We start from the raw sequence: 19,199 nt of genomic DNA on the forward strand, positions 1-19,199 counted from the left end.
ATATACTGCCTAGATTAGTGGAATTACCATTATAAAATCTTCATTATCTAGAGAAACGGAGACAACCGAGGTTCTTAACTCTTTGACCATCATCTTATGTTAGTGCTCAATGAAACTATACACTAAAACCTGATTTTCATATTTTTAAAATTTTTCCTTAATCCGTGGATTAACCCATTCTAAAATAATGAGTTTTCGGTAAATGCTCTATATACTAAAGTATATACTCTTTACTTTTGTTTAAAACATTTAAAACACATCTTACATTTGAATTAGTGTATTCTAAACTATATTTCATGGTATATAGTAATCATTCTAATTTTTTAATATTTAGTTTATTAAAATTTCATATACTGCCTAAATTAGTGGAATTAGCATTATAAAGTCTTCATTATCTAGAGAAACGGAGACAACAAAGGTTCTAAACTCTTTGACCATCATCTTATGTTAGTGCTCGATGAAACTATACACTAAAACCATATTTTCATATTTTTGAAAATTTTCCTATATCTGTAGGTTAACCCCTTCTAAAATAATGAGTTTTTGGTAAATGCTCTATATACTAAATTTATACTTTTCACTTTAATTTAAAATTTTCAAACAACATTCTACATTTGACTTAATGTATTCTAAACTATCTTTGATGGGATACAAGAAATCATTCTAGTTTTTAAATATTTTGTTTACTAAAATTTCATATACTGCCTAAATTAGTGGAATTAGCATTACAAAGTCTTCATTATCTAGAGAAACGGAGACAACAGAGGTTATAAACTCTTTGAAAATCATCTTATGTTAGTGCTCGATGAAACTATACACTAAAACTAAATTTTCATATTTTGAAATTTTTTCCAAAAATCCGTGGATTAACCCCTTCTAAGATAATGAGTTTTCGGTAAATGCTCTATATACTAAAGTTTATACTCTTCACTTTAGTTTAAAAATTTCAAACCATATTATACATTTGAATTAATGTATTCTAAACTATCTTTCATGGTATATAGAAATCATTCTGATGACAAAAAAAAAAAAAAAAAAGGAATCATTCTAATTTTTTAATTTTTAATTTACTAAAATTTTATATACTGCATAGATTAGTGGAATTAACATTATAAAATCTTCATTGTCTAGAGAAACGGAGACAACAGTGATTTTTAACTCTTTAACAATCATCTTATGTTAGTGCTCAGTGAAACTATACACTAAAACAAAATTTTCATATTTTGAAATTTTTCTAAAATTCGTGGGTCTCTTCTAAAATAATGAGTTTTCCGTAAATGCTCTTCATTGTCTTGAGAAACGGAGACAACAGTGATTTTTAACTCTTTAACAATCATCTTATGTTAGTGCTCAGTGAAACTATACACTAAAATCCGTGGGTCTCTTCTAAAATAATGAGTTTTCTGTAAATGCTCTATATACTAAAGATTATACTCTTCACTTTAGTTTAAAAATTTCAAACCACATTCTACATTTGAATTAATATATTCTAAAATATCTTTCATGGTATATAGGAATCATTCTAATTTTTTAATATTTAGTTTACTAAAATTTCATATACTGACTAGATTAGTGGAATTAGCATTATAAAATCTTAATTATCAAGGGAAACGAAGACAACAGAGGTTTTAAACTCTTGCCGTCATCTTATGTTATTGCTCGATGAAACTATACACTAAAACCAGATTTTCATATTTTTGAAAATTTTCCAAAATCTATGGGTTAACCCCTTCTAAAATAATGAGTTTTTGGTAAATTCTCTATGTACTGAAGTTTATACTATTTACTTTTGTTTAAAAAAATTCAAACCACATTCGACATTTGAATTAATGTATTCTAAACTATCTTTTATGGTATATAGGAATCATTTTAATTTTTTTAATATTTAGTTTACTAAAATTTCATATACTGCCTAGATCAATGGAATTAGCGTTATAAAATCTTCATTATCTAGAGAAATAGAGACTGCAAAATTTCTCTATCTAGAGTTCAACGTGACATCTCACAATGTTTTAAATAATTTCATAGGTAACATTTGATAAGTACCACATTATAGGGCAACATCTTTTTGTTAGGCTTTAAGCCATTTAAAGTTTTGGGAAAAAAAAAGTTTTGGTACGACACTGCTTGCAGGTTTAATAATTTTTCTTTTTAAATATTATCAATTTAAACCCATTAGAATAAAATATTTTCATGTTTTTGATATATTTTAGTAATTAATTAAATTTTAAAATTTTATATACCATAAAAATTAGTTTAATAAAATGTATATCATTTATACATAAAACTATATTTATTTTAAAAATATCATGATAAAATATTTTTGGATAACATCTTATTATATAAAGCTTGGTTCTTCAAAGTTACTAATTAACATGATCGCGACACGTGTCATTAAAAGTTTTAAGATTGCGACATGTGTTAATCCATATTATAACTAAAATATATATTAAGATAATAACAAAAACAAATTTTGTTAAAAAAAGTAATTGTAAGTATATCTAATAGTAATTTTCCATTTTAAAATCCTAAACAAAACATAGTTGCAAATAATTATTTGATAGTAATTTTCCTTTTAATATTTTTAAAGAGGTTAAAATTTATAATGATATAAAATATATATACTAAGATAACAAAAAACAAAATTTGAAATAAATTAATTTTAAAATTGATTTAATAGTAAAAAGTAAATTTTTAAAAATACTTAATAATATTCTAAAATTACTTAATAGAAAAATTGGTTTTTCAAAGTTGTTAATTAACATGATTGTGACACATGACGGTTATATATTTAAAATTGTGATATGTGTTAAACTACTTCATAATCGTATTATATAAATATATAAGATAATAAAAACGATTTTTGGTGAAATTAATTATATAGTAAATTTCCATTTTAAAAATCTTAAACAAAATATTATTTAATGGTAATTTTCTTTTTTAATAATGCGACATGTTTTAGAATATATCTTGATTAAAACAATATATACTAAGAAAATAAAAACAAAAACAAATTTTGAAATTATTTAATAGTAAAAAAGAAAATTTAAAAATTACTTAATAATATTCTTTTAGAAATATTATTTGATAGTAATTTTTCTTTTAATATTTTGAAGTTGTGTTAGAATATCTCATGATTAAAAATATATATACTAATAAAATTAAAAGAAATTGAAGAAATAATTTTCGTAAATTTAATTGTAAAATTAATAGTAAAATTTATTTTTAAAAATATTTAATTGTAAAATTAAATTTTAAAAATTATTTAATAGTAATATTTAGAAAATTTCCTTTTTACAAATCTTAAAGAAGAGAAGTTTGTAAAATAACTTATTTAATACTAATTTTCAATTTCCAAAATCCAAAAAGATAATTGTAAAAGATTATTTGATATTAATTTTCCTTATAAAATTTTGACATTTGTTAAAATATCTTATGATTAATAAAATATATAGGAAGATAATAAAACAATTTGTGTTTTAAAAAGTAATTTTTTGCAGGATTGAGCAAGAAAAATATCTCGTGAGTTTTCTTGCATGTTCTTTCACATCTTCGCGTGTTATTTTTCTTTTTGGTGTCATATGAGGAAATAACTAGATATTTTTATCTTCACATTAAACTGATGTTGAACTTTTTCTAAAAAGATAATTGTCATGCTGTTATACATTAGTTATTGTTACAATTATACTTAGCCGTTTGTACATATAGATGTACTGGTGAACATGAATCGGATATCTGAATTTTTGGAGATATTCTGATCCTATCCATTTTGTTATAATAATCAATTATTTGATCCAATTCGATCTGTAACCACACGGATATTCGGTGTTCCGGATATTCAGATAATTTTAGATTTTCGACCGGATATCCGATTCGATCCGCAAAAATAAATTAAAATTAGTAAATAAATCATAAAGGCCAAAAATAAGATAAAATAATAATAACCTTTTATTACAAAAATAAAAATTTATTACTTTTAAAATTCTAATAAATAACTTAATAAATTTATTAAAAAAGTACTATAAAACTTATATACAATATATATTTATATAAATTATATATATACATACGTCTTTACATACATCTATATGTATTCATATAACGGATCAGATCAGATATTCATTTTTAATAATATTAGTATTTTGTGATTTGCTTCATTTCTTACATATATTGCATATAAGTATTTTCTTTGCTTCGTAGAGTTACATATATTTGAAATTTTGGTTCAAATCGAAACATATAAAATCAAAATTTACGGATATTTTGTCCAGCTGTTATGCTATTGTGACTAAGTTAATGTGACTATTATGCTTATATGTGATTATGATTATGTGTGTTTATTCTTATCAACATATAAAAATTGGTTATGTTGTTGTAGATCATGCTACTATGAAATTTAAATCAAAGAGAACGACTTTCCAATGGATTGTTGTAGGTCATGCTATTAAAGAATTTAAATCAAAAAGGAAGACTTTCCAATAGAATAATGTTATGAATAACTCGTCTATACAACATGAATATTGAAGCCAAAATCCTAACCGGAAGTTATGTGAAAAAACAGATTTGTATTTCTAGAATAAGTCTCATACCGACATATGCAAGATGACCTTTCAAAATAAAAAGACTTTAATTTTCTATAAGAGTGTTCTATGAAATGACTATCAACCAGAGTTAAGGTCAAAGCTTAAAAAGTTGGTCTATTTGTCAAGTCCAGTCTTACAATTATATGTCACACTATCAAGAGTCACTACAACTGGAGAACTTCAAAATTTTAAAACATAGCGACAATAGTGTTTTACAAAATATTGTATATAGAAAAAGATGTTCAAGTCACACCATGAATGTTAAAGTAAATAAATTTGATGTTTTATCTAGAAATATATTCGATATTTAGCTGACTATCGATAAAACATATTGACTGGTGTTATGTAATATTAGTATTTTTAATTGTGTCGTTTTCAGTTTGTCTTACACAATATAAACAATATAGAGAGTTCACAGTTTTATATATTTCAATTAACTATAGCTAATATTATTTTAAAAAGTAATAAAAGTGAAGTATTTATTAAAAAATAAAAATATCAATGTACTATTTAAAACACCATTATTATTGAAATAGAATATCAATCAAAAATTATGTAAGAAAACAGATTATTGTTATTAAAATGTCACCAATATATACTGAAAATCCAAGAACTAATGTGAGAAAAATATTTCCAATCTTTTTGTGTGTTCGTGAATTAAAACATCAAATAAAACTCGTGCAACGCACGGGTCCATATCTAGTACTATATAATCTTCTGATAATGATGATTATCAAGTTAATGAAATACGCTTTTAATTTCTGGGTAATTATATTTTAACAAATCTAATTTAGTTAACTATTAAGAGTATACTTTATTCTTTATCTTAAAAGGAAAATATATTGAAAAGTTCCTTATTTCTATTTAAGAACATACGAATAGTTCCGGGATTTTGTCTAAGCGATTGTTGAAGAATTACCATGACTGCAATTTTAAAGAGACGCGAAAGCGAAAGCGAAAGCCTATGGGGTCGCTTCTGTAACTGGATAATCACGTAAGAGAATTTTTATTATGTTGATTTTCTCTTCCGTGAAGTATACTGATAATAGCATTATTAACCGCAGGAACCGTGTGATTTTTAAAGAAAAATAATATTATTTTAAAGATATAACTATAGTAAAAAAAATAATGGAGTATTTTTGTTTGATAGTCATGAGTAATCCAGCGATCGAGGTCAAAAGACTAATCCCACGAGATCCGCAGCATCCATTATTTTTATCGTTTAAGGTAGTTTTGATGGTTAACGAGAATCGCAACGCTTCGTATCTGGTTTTATATCCCTCAAACACCACTTGAAAGATATATTGAATGTGAGCCTCTAACAAATATGAGATGGTCTGTTTCATCTCAGTTAAACCATAAGTGTTTCATGATTCTAAATACGCTAAAATAAGATTAACTTTTTCAATCACATTTAGTTTGGGAAACAACTATGAAAAATATTGACAATTAAGAGTTGCAAAACCGAACATAATCGTAATCTTTTGAAATTTTGTGCATATACTGCAACACTTGTTCACTATTTTTAAATCGTTTATAACTTATGTAAATAAACATAGATAGAAGACTATTTTAAGTAATAGAATGTAGCTGAATTAATTAGACTTTTGATTTTGATAATAGAATCATGATCGATTCACATATATTGAGTTGTATATACTAGCTCAAAATAAATCAAAATTGATTATTTTATTTTATTTTAGGTTTAAGTTTTAGATTTTAAATCTATTTTTTCTTCTTAAAAATTACCCATACTATTTTTGGGATACTATTTTTATGTATAAATAAATAAATATATATATATATATATGACTTATAAATATATTTTTCTTTTATAAAAAATATTAATAAAATAAATTAAATTCTTTTATATACATAATTTTGTAGATGTATAATTTTCATTGTTTTGTGTGTTTTAAAAGATAAAATAGGAATTAAAAATCAAAAACTTAATTAGAAATATCTTAGGAAAAAAATACTTTTAGTAATGCTAATTATATATAGTTTATAATTCATTAAGGTTATTTTTCAATTGAAAATTATAAGAACTAACTTTTTAATTATTAAAAATTTTATATGTAATCTACGTTTTTTCAAAACATCATTTTTTACCAATTTAAAACATACATAATTAACAAGATTAAGATTTATTTGCTTGAGATATATTTCATTTTCTAAATTAAAACGATAAAATAAAATTCTAGTTTCATGTTTATGGTGATTTTATTTCACTTAATATAACAAGATAAATATAATATAATAATAATTTATTTAAACGTACATAAACCAATGGATATGGCCGACATGACAAACTGAAAGGATAATGAGACGTAAAAGCGCAATTATGATTCACACACATCAGTCGCAAGAAAAAAAAAATGATTCACACACAAAATACGAGTTTTCGCACACTTAAACATTGGAGTATAAAAGTATAAATAACATTGATAAGGCTACTACCTCCCTTTCGACACTGAATTGGTTATGCTTTTTCATAGTTGTAATAACGTAATTATCCAGCGTTTAAAAAATAATTGGTTATGCTTTCCAGGACTTGTAGTTTTCCAGAAGCTACACATGAGCTACACGTAGCCACAGCTTTACCAACATCCTTAATTGAACTAGCAAACGCATCCACTTCCGTAACGATTGCTTCCATCACAGGTTTTACGGCCTCCTCTTCTCTTTTAACCTGCTCCACGGACCCCAAAATCAATGAGAGACTCACAATAAGTTTCTCGACTAGGCTATTTATCGTATTTGTGCCTTGGATGTTGACATTCGTACTGTCAAACATAATATTGACCACCTCTTTCTGTGTATCCAAATCCTTCTCACGGGTTGTCATCTTATCATTGGCATATATTCCTCCAGCTACCATCAGTTGGCCCAACCCAGCCGCACCCTGAACCGCACCATTTACCGCCAACTGAGGTGCTACAACTAATGCACAAACCTCTATGGCCAAAATAGACGCAGCCACAGAACCGAAAGCAATAGTCGTCAATTTCCTCTTTCTCTTTAATCTATGGTGTTTTTTTTCAAGCTTCTTCACCAGCTCACCTAACTTCTCTAAAAGCACAAGGTGCTCCGCGCGTACAGACTTCAACTTATCCTTGAACTCGTCACCAAAAGGATCTCCCCTAGCTTTAACCTTATTCAGCTCCTCTAACGTTTTGGCATACTTGGCCTTCTTCACGTTTCCTCCTCCGAAATTTGTGTCCATCGACTCTTTTTCAAACTGTTGGATCGCGACTCGAATGATCTCGATGCTTAACTTTGCCTTATTGGTGCAGTTACTCACTGTAGTAAATAAATCTAGAGTACTTGTGGAACTCTCACAATAGAGCCCAACCAAAGACTTTAGATCTTCCTTCTTCAATAAATCTTTGTTGGCGATAATGTTCTCAGCCAAATTTTGGTTCACTTCAACTAGAAACCCGCACACCGACTTGACTGCGTTTAGGGAATTATTTCCAGTCTTGCCACCTGTACTGAGCGAGCTCTTCAATTTGCTAAGTCGTTGGTCAAGCGAAGAATCAAAGGATTTGAGCTCTGGATCTTCTTCACAAGCGGATGTGTAAAAACTCAGTTTTTCTTCATTGGTTACATTCTTGTCGGAACTCAAGTATTTCGACATTAGTCGACAGACTAACGCAGCAGCCCCCATTGACCTTATACTTGAGCTAATCAGTAAAGGAAAAGAAAAATTCAAGAAAATTAAGGCAAAGTATTTACAGAGCTGTTCTTTCCTAAGCAAATAAAAAATTATTTTAATTTTGGTTTACTGTTTCTTAGAGCTCATTAACTTTTGTTCACAGTTTCAAACATATTATAAAACAGATAATTTAATTACTAGTGATTCATTTGTTCTAAACATATAAACAATAGGTCTAATATGAGAAAATGTTTGTCAGCTATACGAACAATACACCACCAAACTATATATATCACATAAAGACAAGTATATAATTTTGATATAAAAAAATGTGTTGGATTTGGAATTTGGCATCACCAAATGAATTATTTAAAAAAAAAACATATCATAACACACATTGAAATGATCAAAAACAAAATGAAAACATATATATCAAACATTCAAAAACGCAATGTTATATATTAAAGAACATAAGATAATATGTTCAAATATGTTAAGCATCATCAGGAATTATTAATGTCTTTTTGTTGAAATCTATTTTCAGTTTAGAAAACAATCATTTTCAGTATTATATCTCTAATCAATGAAATAAACTTTAACCAATATAAAAAATTAAAATAAATATGTACTATAATTTAAAGGTTTTAAATTTAAGTAAAATTGATAAAAGGCGTGTTATATAAATGAATTATCTTATTTTCATAAAATTTTATTCATATACATTTTTATTTTATTAAAAACAAATGTTTTATAAAAACTAAAAAGTTCATATGCATAGGATTTCTAACTTTCAGTACATAAGTTTTTTGAATAAGAATTAATCTTGTGTTTTAAAAAACGGATCAAAATCTAATAATAAACATTATTATTAGGTATATAATAAAATATAAATAACAAAATGAAAATTAATATATATTAAAATGTACAATATGAAAAATTAAATTTAGAATTTAAAATAAACCAAAAACAAAACATCGAAAATTTTCTAATAACATGTGAACAATAAAAGAAAACTAAATAAATAAATAAATAAGCAACTATATTTACTTCATACTTAAATCACTAAATTGTAATAAATGTATATGAATCATTGATTGCCAAATATATTTTTATTTTAGTATACATCTTCTAAAATAATGATATATTACTATTACAACAAAATGATATAGTAGGTTGACTAAAAATTTGTAAGACTAACTTTTATAAAACCGGAGCATCACACTAATAATATATCCACCATTCATCTAAACATTCATGAATTAGAATACTTTAAATATGAAAATTTAAGTCAAATTGTATTATATAACGGGTCGTCCATAGACTCAACTGGTAACCAGATCTCAGGTTTTAGCGGTTGTTTGCAGGTTTTATAAAAAATAATAATGAGTTTACCAGATTAATATAGAGTCGTTGATTTTGTCGGTTTAACCGTGAATCTTGATCAGGTTACAGAACACTGATATTACACTTAGTGTGTAATATTTAAATATAGATAAACAATAAAAAACAAATTTATATCATTCGAAAATAATCCCACATTTCGAAAATGCAGATTAAAATCTAATATATATATATATATATATATATATATATATATATATATATATATATATATATATATTTAAAAGTGTTAAACTTGGATTCAAATCCGTTATAGAATGTTCACCACTACTGCACTATCTAACTATAAAGTTCCAAGCATCACGTCTAGTAGCATTTCAGAAACAGATCTAAATTAATTTAGTTACAAAATTACGCCCTAGGCGAATCTTTAATATCTTACTTTTTGTACAATTATTCATGTTTATCTTTATTAAAATATATTTTTAAAACTATTTTATTCATTAAAGAGGCAAATTACTCTTAAATCATTGCTTTATAAATACATAAATATAAATAACTATTTAAATAATTAAAAATTTATAGTTTTCGAATTCTAGTTTTCAAATACAAACTTTTATGATTTTTTTAAATATCTTTTTGAATTTGTTTCAATTTTTTTGAAATTTTTCATTTTAAAATCCAAAAAATCTTTTTAAATATTCTATTTTAAAATTTAATTATTTATTTATATATTTATTAAAATCTTAAACCCACTCGCCTCTTAAATTTAAATCATAAATCTAGATTAGTTAACCAGGTTAACTTAACCCCTTTGATTATAAGTATATATTTTTTTAAAAAATTAAGGATAAATGTATTTAAAGTAAATATAAAAACTGGTGCTAAGAATTTAGTAGTTTAAACAATTTCTCATGTTTAAAATGTCTAACTATAAAGTCCCAATTTAATCCCGCTCAGGGCAAATACTTAAATGCAAAGAGATTACGCATATCAAGATGAGATAGGTTTGAAAAAATAAATTACCTGAACTTGGATAAGAGATTCTTGCTCAAGACAAGAGAATGTCGAGATTATGATTTACAAGTATCTATAGGTATTGGTGGAATGTTACAGTTATAAACTTAACAAAACACACACATATATATATAGTCAATAGTTAGCGTCGAAAAGTTCACCCGTTTTATTTTTTATTTTTGGGGACAGTTACGCGGGGAAGAAAAGTTCACCCGTTTCGTCGAAACTATGGAAAAGTCGTGCATCGTGCTGCAAGTTGGGGTTAATAACGCAGAGAAGAAACTGATTGGGTTCAACTGGTCTTTTATCTATCATTGAATGATTATCCTTATGTTTCTAAATTACCTCAATTGATTTTTTTTTTCTCCTGCCATAGTTCTAGCCTTCCAGGTCACATCTTCTCATCTCTCAACTCAGTCCTTTTCTACACTCATTAAAACTTTCTTCTCAAAGTTTTTCCATATCACTTCATCTTCCTCATGTAGAAGTCGAGGCTTATACATCTGGGCCTGAGAACACGCAGATGGGCCGGGTACGAGAGTTAGGATTTGAGCATGATAGTTGACTCTGACTCGGTTTCGATACGTACTTGATCAAGAGGAGACGACATCAAACGTTCAGATGTCTTTTTTTTTTGACTAATGAAACGTTCAGATGTTGGAACTAAACAAACAAATATAGACTCATCCCGAGCTCAGAGCAGAGTGATGACCTGACTTATTCAACCAAACGCATAAAGAAGATCAAGGCATTAAAAGACACTAGATACTTGCAAGAGACCACGCCATTGTTACACTTCACCTCCTAGCAACTATAAAAGCACGACAAAGGAGAAGGAGGGGAGATTTTCTACATCTTAGCTATACCCAAATTACTCTCGAGTATATTTTTATTCTTATACTATGTTCATCACATTTATATTATTTTGGGAAATCAATAATACACTTTTTCATACCAAAATCATCAATAGACCTTCGCTTTACATATTATTATATTATTTTCTTGATGGACTAGTCTAAATTTTAATCCTAAATTATATATTATTAAAGGATTTTGTCCATCAGATCATACCTATTACTATTGATGTCAAAAAAAAGATCATACCTATTACAGTATTACTACACACTAGGTTTTTTGTCCGCATTCATAGGCTTGATAAGTTCACAAAATTTTGTAAATCTATTATATTAAAATAGAAGTCACAACTTCATTTCATGTGTGATATTTTAAGTTAAACCATTATTTAAAAGATTTATAAAATACACATAACTTAACTATAATTTCATTTAATATCTTCATTTTATTTAAAATAAAAATAAATATTAATTTAAGAAAGTTCTAACAGAATCTTTGAAGAATCTTTTCAAAATTTATTTTCGAAAATTGATTAAATTTAAATTTTAGTTGTCATAAAATATAATCAGAAATTTAAAGTTAATTTAGTTTTGATTTATAAACAAAAAATAAAATTATATAAAATATTGTAATGATAATAGCCACTTAAAATGATTACTTTTCAAAAATACAGTTTACAAAGATTTTAAAAAGATTTTGTTAGAAAGCAATATCTATTTATGTTTAATCATATAACATGTATAAAAAATTAGCTTATCTTAAAAATTTATATATACAATAATCTATTATAAAAACTGAATAAACAAAACAAATTACTAAAAGAAATCTAGCACTTTGAATTACTGGTCGGATCATAATAAATTAAATACAAAATAATATTGAAATATGCCATTTCTAAAAATCTATCATTTTAATTAAAACTATTATATTGAATTAAATATGATAAAATTATTTTAAATTGATAAGTTAGTATATTTTATTTTCATAAATATAAAACATTTATTCTAAAATATAATATGTTGGTAGAATTATTTAACATTAATAAACTATATAATACATGTATAAAAAATTAAATTTTCTTAAACTTTTATATAAACAATAATTTATTATATAAACTGAATAAACAAAACAAACTTTTCATGGAAATATAGCACTTTGAAAAAAATACCTGCACGGTTGTGCGGATCAAAATCTAGTAGATATATTAAAATAGGTGTTTTGTTCGAACATGCGGGTACAATAGTTTATTAATATTTATAAATGTATTATAAATAAAAAGACCAATTATAATTAACTATTTTATGTTGTTAATTATTTTAATTTGCTCCAATTTCCTTTTTCTTTTACTTTTCCATTTCTTTTTATTTTTCTTAAACAAAACTGAAATTTATAAATTGTGAGAACGATCCCATATCAAACATACAGTAAAATAAAGTAAAAATACAAACTTTTTAACCCTTATTATATCTGTAAATTGCTTCTTTAAACTACCAGTATATATATATATATGAAGAAACTAAGTAAAATATATTAAAAAAAGTTGATGATAACTTCAGTACAAAAAAAGTTTATGATAACTTACAAAAATAAGTAATGATAAACATCAGAAAATATCAAACACGATTAGGTATTATCAGATAAAACAATACTATCATACGTGTTGTTTTTTTTCCTTTGTATAACTTTCAATATAGTTAATTCATTAGTTAATTGAATTCATAATGAACTATATAATAAATAAATATAATAATTCATTAAGGATAATATTGATATTAGTCATTCCAAATTTTAATGTGGAATTCTGCGATAAATTACTTCGCAAATAATTTTGGGTCAATATAGTTAATTCATAATGAACTATATAATAAATAAATATAATAATTCATTAAGAGTAATATCGATATTAGTCAGTCCAACTTTTAATGTGAAAGCTCCGTTGCGAAAAATTATTTCTCAAATAATAATATAAACTATGTATTTTGCCCGCACTTGCGGGCTTAATAGTTTTTAAAACATTATAAAGAAATATAATATAAATTCAAAAACCTTAGAATAAAATTATTCTCATGTTTGAAATATTTAATAATTAACTAAATATTAATTTTTATATTCAATATCTTTTGTTATAATAAATATCTTTTGTTATGTAAAATAAACTTAAAATATCCATATATCATAAATTATATTTATTTTTAAAATATATGATGTAAAATATTTTAGATAATATAATATAAATCTTTTAGATAATTATGAATATCAAACTAATAATTTTTTAATTTAAGAGTAATTATATATTAACAAATATAACCTAAATATTTATTAAGAATAATAAAGATTTTCAACGTTCTAAATTAAAACGTGAGAGCGAACAAATTATTTTGCAAATAATAGTATAAATAATTTTGAATCTTCTACCAACATTTTGAGAAATTAACACAATAAGTAATTTTGATTGTCCTAAAAATTCATCGTAAAAGATAAATTATTATTCAATTTTATGTGATATATATACTAAAATAGAGTCGGTTTAATATTACTAGACCAAAATATAATATAAACATATATGTAATACTTTAATATTACTAAATTATAGTGTATAAGGTTTGGCTATGATATTGTCTTTAGCATATTTTAATTATTTTCAAGATAATGATAAATTATCAGTTAAATCACTAAAATTATTTATTAATTAATATTAATAATTAAGCATAAAATATGACTAAACGTATAATTATGGAAATCATGAGAAATAAGCAAATTCACTTTTTAAATAATAGTATAGATAGATAGATTGTTTTATATCTTAATTTTTATAATAGAAATAATTATTTTAAGATAACAACACAGTGTATAAGAATTATCTTATTCTAAACATAATTAATATTATTAATATACATTTGTTATTAACTATATAATAAATTCACAAATAATAGTAAAAATATAGACAAAATTGTTCTTTATCTTATTTTTTAACTTTTATAACAGAAATAATTATTTTAAGATAACAACACAATATATAAGTTATCTTATTTTATTAAAAATTAATCTGATTAATATAAATTCGTTTTTAATTATATATACAAATTTATTAAGGATAATATCAATATTAACCACTATAACTTTAAAGTGAGAGTTTCATAGCGAAAAATCACTTCGCAAATTTTAGTATAGATTATATTTAACTTTAAAATATTATGATGGAAAATATTTTTGGATAACATAATGTAGAATCTTTTTAGATAATGAAGATTATCAAATTAATGAAATATGTTTTCAATTTATGGTTAATTATATATTAACAAATCTAATTATCTATTAAGAGTAATAAAGACTTTAAACGTTCTAACCTCTAACGTGTGAGCGAAAAAATCACTTCGCAAATAATATTGTGAATATTTTTGAATTTTGCTGCCAGTTTTTTTTTTTAAATTATCACAATTAGTGATTTGATTGTTTTAAGAAAGTTATTTTAAAAGATAGATTATTCGTTATATATTATTGGTATATATATATTAGAATAGAGTTAGATTAATATTGTTAAACCAAATATAATATAAACATATATATAATAATATTACTAAAGTAAATATAATATAATGTAACTATGATGTTGTCGTTAGAATTTTTTTTAATTTTTTCATAATGATAAACTATCACTAAATCACAAAATTATTTATTAAAATTTATAATTAAACATAGAATATAACTAAATCTAAAATCATAGAGATCATCACAAATCAGCAAAATCAGAATAATATATTGCTACCTAGAAATCGGATAAATATATAATAGATTTTGGAAACATGAGACATAGTTTTGATCATGATTGGTCGCAGATCTAGAAGTGTCTTTTGAAGGGGAAAAATAAATCTATTTTGAAACAACCTTATATATTTGAATAATCTAATGCTCCTCTCTGTCTAATAAAGAAGAAACTATGGTGATCAAGCATCACATTCACATGTACAATTTCCTCCATTACACGCACAGACACAAGGACTATTAGACCTGCAGTCTGGAGGACAGTAAACTTTGCAATCATCATCTTTGGCGCAAAGTGGAGTGTGCTTTATTGTAGCTGCAACCGGCGGCATGCAGGTACCGTCAAGGCAATTCATTTCTTTCTCCACTATCTCTCTTGCATCAACCAAATAGGAACCTTCACATATAAACAACAAAAACTTTAATACAAATCTAAACCAAACAATTATATAAAAGAAAGAAGAAGCATACAAAGTGCTATGACTGTGAGGGAAAACAAGAAGACAAGTTTGAGAGATGTTTTCTCCATTGCTAATTGTAATCTTTAGAATCTCTCTACTTTATTTTGATTGTACAGGTGATGATGAAGAGAAAGTCCGATTGTTTCTTTTATATAAGGAATTTAAAAAGGCAACAAATCTTTTGTTTGAGGTCATACCAAGTTTAGTTGATTTATAATATCAAGATCATACCTATTTTACCACACATTGTTTATCTCCTACATGAGATCATTTTACGAATTTCATTTTATAATTGTAGATTTTTTTCTAGGGGGAAATAATATAAACATTGTCTTTACACAATGGGGGATGTATTAGATTAGTGATTTTAAGAATATTTGGTGTAATTTATATTTAGATGTAGTAGTGGTTTTTTTAACATTAATCAAATCGTTAATTACATTATTATATAATTTTTATTTTTATTCCACAATAATTCTATGATGTAGCTCTACATGTAACACTCGACATCCTTGATTGATATACTCTCTCCACATTACACAACCATAACAAACGTCTTTCCTGCAGCATCATATAATTTGGAAGAAATTGTTTATTTGAGAATAATACCCCAGATTTAGTGTAGAAACCTCTAAAACCGTAATCATTAGACTGCGGCTCTTCAACATTTAATAGTGATTTTGATATAAAAAAGCTATCAAATTTCAGAGTATATTGGATTGTTAATATCATTCACCATTCTTTTTTTCTCAAAGTTCCAAAAAAATATCTTCAAAACATAAGGGTTTTTTTTCTTTAAACTCACCACTTTTGAAAGTCCAACCTCATGATTTCCATATTATAAGTTTTGAAAGCGGATGATTCTTTGAAGAATAGACTCTCTGAACTCGATAACTTAATCTTTTTCTTATATTTTTTTTGTCTAGCTATCATGTACTTAAAATTTACTGGAAAGGAGACAAGATTGTGAAAAAATAAACTGGGGTACAATACGAAAAGAAAAATGTGGAAAGTCTTCGCATCTCTCACGTTCTCCTTCTCCACAAAACTCATGGAATCACTCTCCCAATCTCCATAAGAACCACAATGTCTTCCCTGGGAGACTCATCTTCTAGAGTAGGTTCTGTCAAAGGTTGCCGTCTGATTACTTGCTTTCAAGCTACTTCTCAAACGGATTGTGTGTTCTTCCTTAGATTGGACGATGATAACCAAGCCTTACACCCTCCTGTGTGTCTACACACCAATCACTTTCACTCTGAGGCACACTTTTTTTTAACACTCTGAAGCGCACTAGTACACACTATAATAGTGTGTTTTCATACACACCAATAATTAAGTTTCTATGTGATGCTTGATGAACCTAAAAGGAAAACAAAAAAATAGAGAAATTGTTTTCACATAAACAATAAGAAACATGGATATATTCTCTCTCTTTCAAAATAATGATGTTTAGAAATTTCACACACATTAATAAAATATATTAAATATTAGTTATAAATGCATAGATTTTTATGATTATATTTTTCCTATAATTTTAAATCAGTAAGAATTCAAAAAAAAATTAATGTTTTTGAAGTTTACAATTACTCTTTATTGATTGATAAAAATGAAAAATACAAAACAGTGTATCCTTTTAAACATCTAATCTATTAAAACTGAAGTACAAATAGTATTTAACCCTAAATTTTCCACAATATTTACCAATATATGCCACTGCCTTAACCGTTTTTAACACTTAAATCAAACCGTCTACATTTAAATTAAAATTAAGTTAACCAAACAATACGTCTAACCAGATGATCATAAACAACAGGCTTTAACAATTATAATAAACGGCATCAATTGAGTAGTTCGGTCAACTTAATTATTGAGCAACATATACCGTAAAATAATCATTGAGAAATACAACGCAAATTCATCACAAATAAGACCAATCTTACATGCTACATTTTTAAGATTTTATATACTGACATGATATGTGGAATATGAATCCAATTTTTCTGTAAAAAATCAGAATAAACTACACATTAAAACATGGTTTTCCATTAATTACTTACAATCTATAAATAAAATAATATATTGTATATAAATCTGAATAACATATGTCATAATATCTAAACTTAACATATAAACTGGTTTGGTTTAAATTTTGGATAAAAAATAATAATTATTTTAAATATTTTTGGTGCGTTGAGTGTACTTCCACTATGTTAGATATTTATATTTGACTATTTTTCTATATTTTCAAGTATTTAAACCAACCTAAAAGAATCATATATATTCTGTATGTTTTTATATACAATAAAACTAAAAATAATTAATATGTATATAAGTATATAAATCTTTTTCGGATACATTTTGATATCCAAAGTACTTCGGTTTGAATTGGTTATGGTTTCGATTGTCTAAATATCAAAATTTTGAATAATTTGGATATTTAATCAATTTTGGTTCGGGTTTGGTATTACTCTTTCGGATCGTGATCGGTTCGGTTCTTCAGATTTGAATTTTTTATCCAGCTTTGATATTGTCATGAAAAATAAATAGTAATATATTTTTGAAATATAAACCCGCACGGGCGTGCGGGTCAAAATCTAGTTTTTTTTTAAAAAAGCATGTATCTTCATAAAACTGAGTGAATTTTTGAAACCTATTTCAGGCTTTAGTACTCAGCTATTTCAAATCCCTTTAATAATAGCTACAACTGACTTCAAGACATTATTTGTTTTCAAGAAGAATCATAAATTGACTTCAAGACACTATTACATGTGTACTTGCATATCTCTTGTTCCAATCCTCTCTGTCTAAAAAGTAGAAAATAATGTGGTTTTCTATCTCTTAACATTCACAGAAACAGGTTCCAAAATTACAGTTAACAATCTTGCAGCCTTTAGGACAGTACTTGATGCATTCATTATCTCTACGGCAAGACGCATTAGTCTGGTAAGAGTTCATTACAGGTGCTACCGGCGGCAAGCAGTTACAGTTATTCTTTCCATCAGGACAGTTTCCGCCTAAGCAATTCACTTCTTCATTCACCATCTCTCTTGCATCAGACCAACCTTCACAAAGACACACCACAAACTTTAATTAGATGATACAAAAATAAGCAAAAAAAATTATAGATAAAACAAAGTAAGTACTGAACATAGTTTCTAGAGGAAGAAGCATACAAAAGACTATGATTGTGAGGGAGAATAGGAAGACAAGTTTGAGAGACGTTTTCTCCATTGGTAATTGTAATCTCAAAATCTTTTCTTGTTTATGTTGTTGATTGTGTGAGTGGAAAAGAAAAGGCTTGGTGTCTTATTTTATAAAAGAAAGTTAAACGGCAACAAATATTTGTTTTAACGTTTTACCTAATCAAGTCGGATACTATTTTGACTAGGTGCATAGCCCCCGCGCAAGCGCGGGGCCGGATACATTGTTGATGTGTTGTGTAGTTTAATGTATTAGATTTTGTCGTTTTTTTTTATTTTTGTTTTTCCGTATTGTCTATAATGGTAATGAATGGAACATTTG

The 19,199-nt window shown here is 25.6% G+C and overlaps 2 protein-coding genes across 2 annotated transcripts; both read right to left on the reverse strand.

Moving 5' to 3' along the window:
• Nucleotides 1-6,950: 6,950 nt before the first annotated feature.
• Nucleotides 6,951-8,473, reverse strand: LOC108826658 (UPF0496 protein At5g66660-like). The gene has a single exon (XM_018600040.2). The coding sequence runs from the start codon at nt 8,251-8,253 to the stop codon at nt 7,096-7,098; it is 1,158 nt and encodes a 385-aa protein (XP_018455542.1). The 5' UTR covers nt 8,254-8,473; the 3' UTR covers nt 6,951-7,095.
• A 10,042-nt stretch (nt 8,474-18,515) lies between these two features.
• LOC108824507 (putative defensin-like protein 263) lies at nt 18,516-18,908 on the reverse strand. The gene is made up of 2 exons (XM_056994382.1): nt 18,851-18,908; nt 18,516-18,739 (listed from the first exon to the last, which is right to left on the reverse strand). The coding sequence occupies exons 1-2, from the start codon at nt 18,906-18,908 to the stop codon at nt 18,516-18,518; spliced, it is 282 nt and encodes a 93-aa protein (XP_056850362.1).
• Nucleotides 18,909-19,199: the final 291 nt, after the last annotated feature.

Source organism: Raphanus sativus, chromosome 9 (assembly GCF_000801105.2).
Source record: "Raphanus sativus cultivar WK10039 chromosome 9, ASM80110v3, whole genome shotgun sequence".
In the NCBI taxonomy this organism is placed as follows: domain Eukaryota; kingdom Viridiplantae; phylum Streptophyta; class Magnoliopsida; order Brassicales; family Brassicaceae; genus Raphanus; species Raphanus sativus.

Coding starts and splice junctions, on each gene's coding strand:
- LOC108826658 (XM_018600040.2), bottom strand. CDS start 8,253: ATGGGGGCTGCTGCGTTAGTCTGTCGACTAATGTCGAAATACTTGAGT.
- LOC108824507 (XM_056994382.1), bottom strand. CDS start 18,908: ATGGAGAAAACGTCTCTCAAACTTGTCTTCCTATTCTCCCTCACAATC. Junction 18,740..18,850: donor CCTCACAATCATAGTCTTTT/GTATGCTTCTTC, acceptor GTCTTTGTGAAG/GTTGGTCTGATGCAAGAGAG.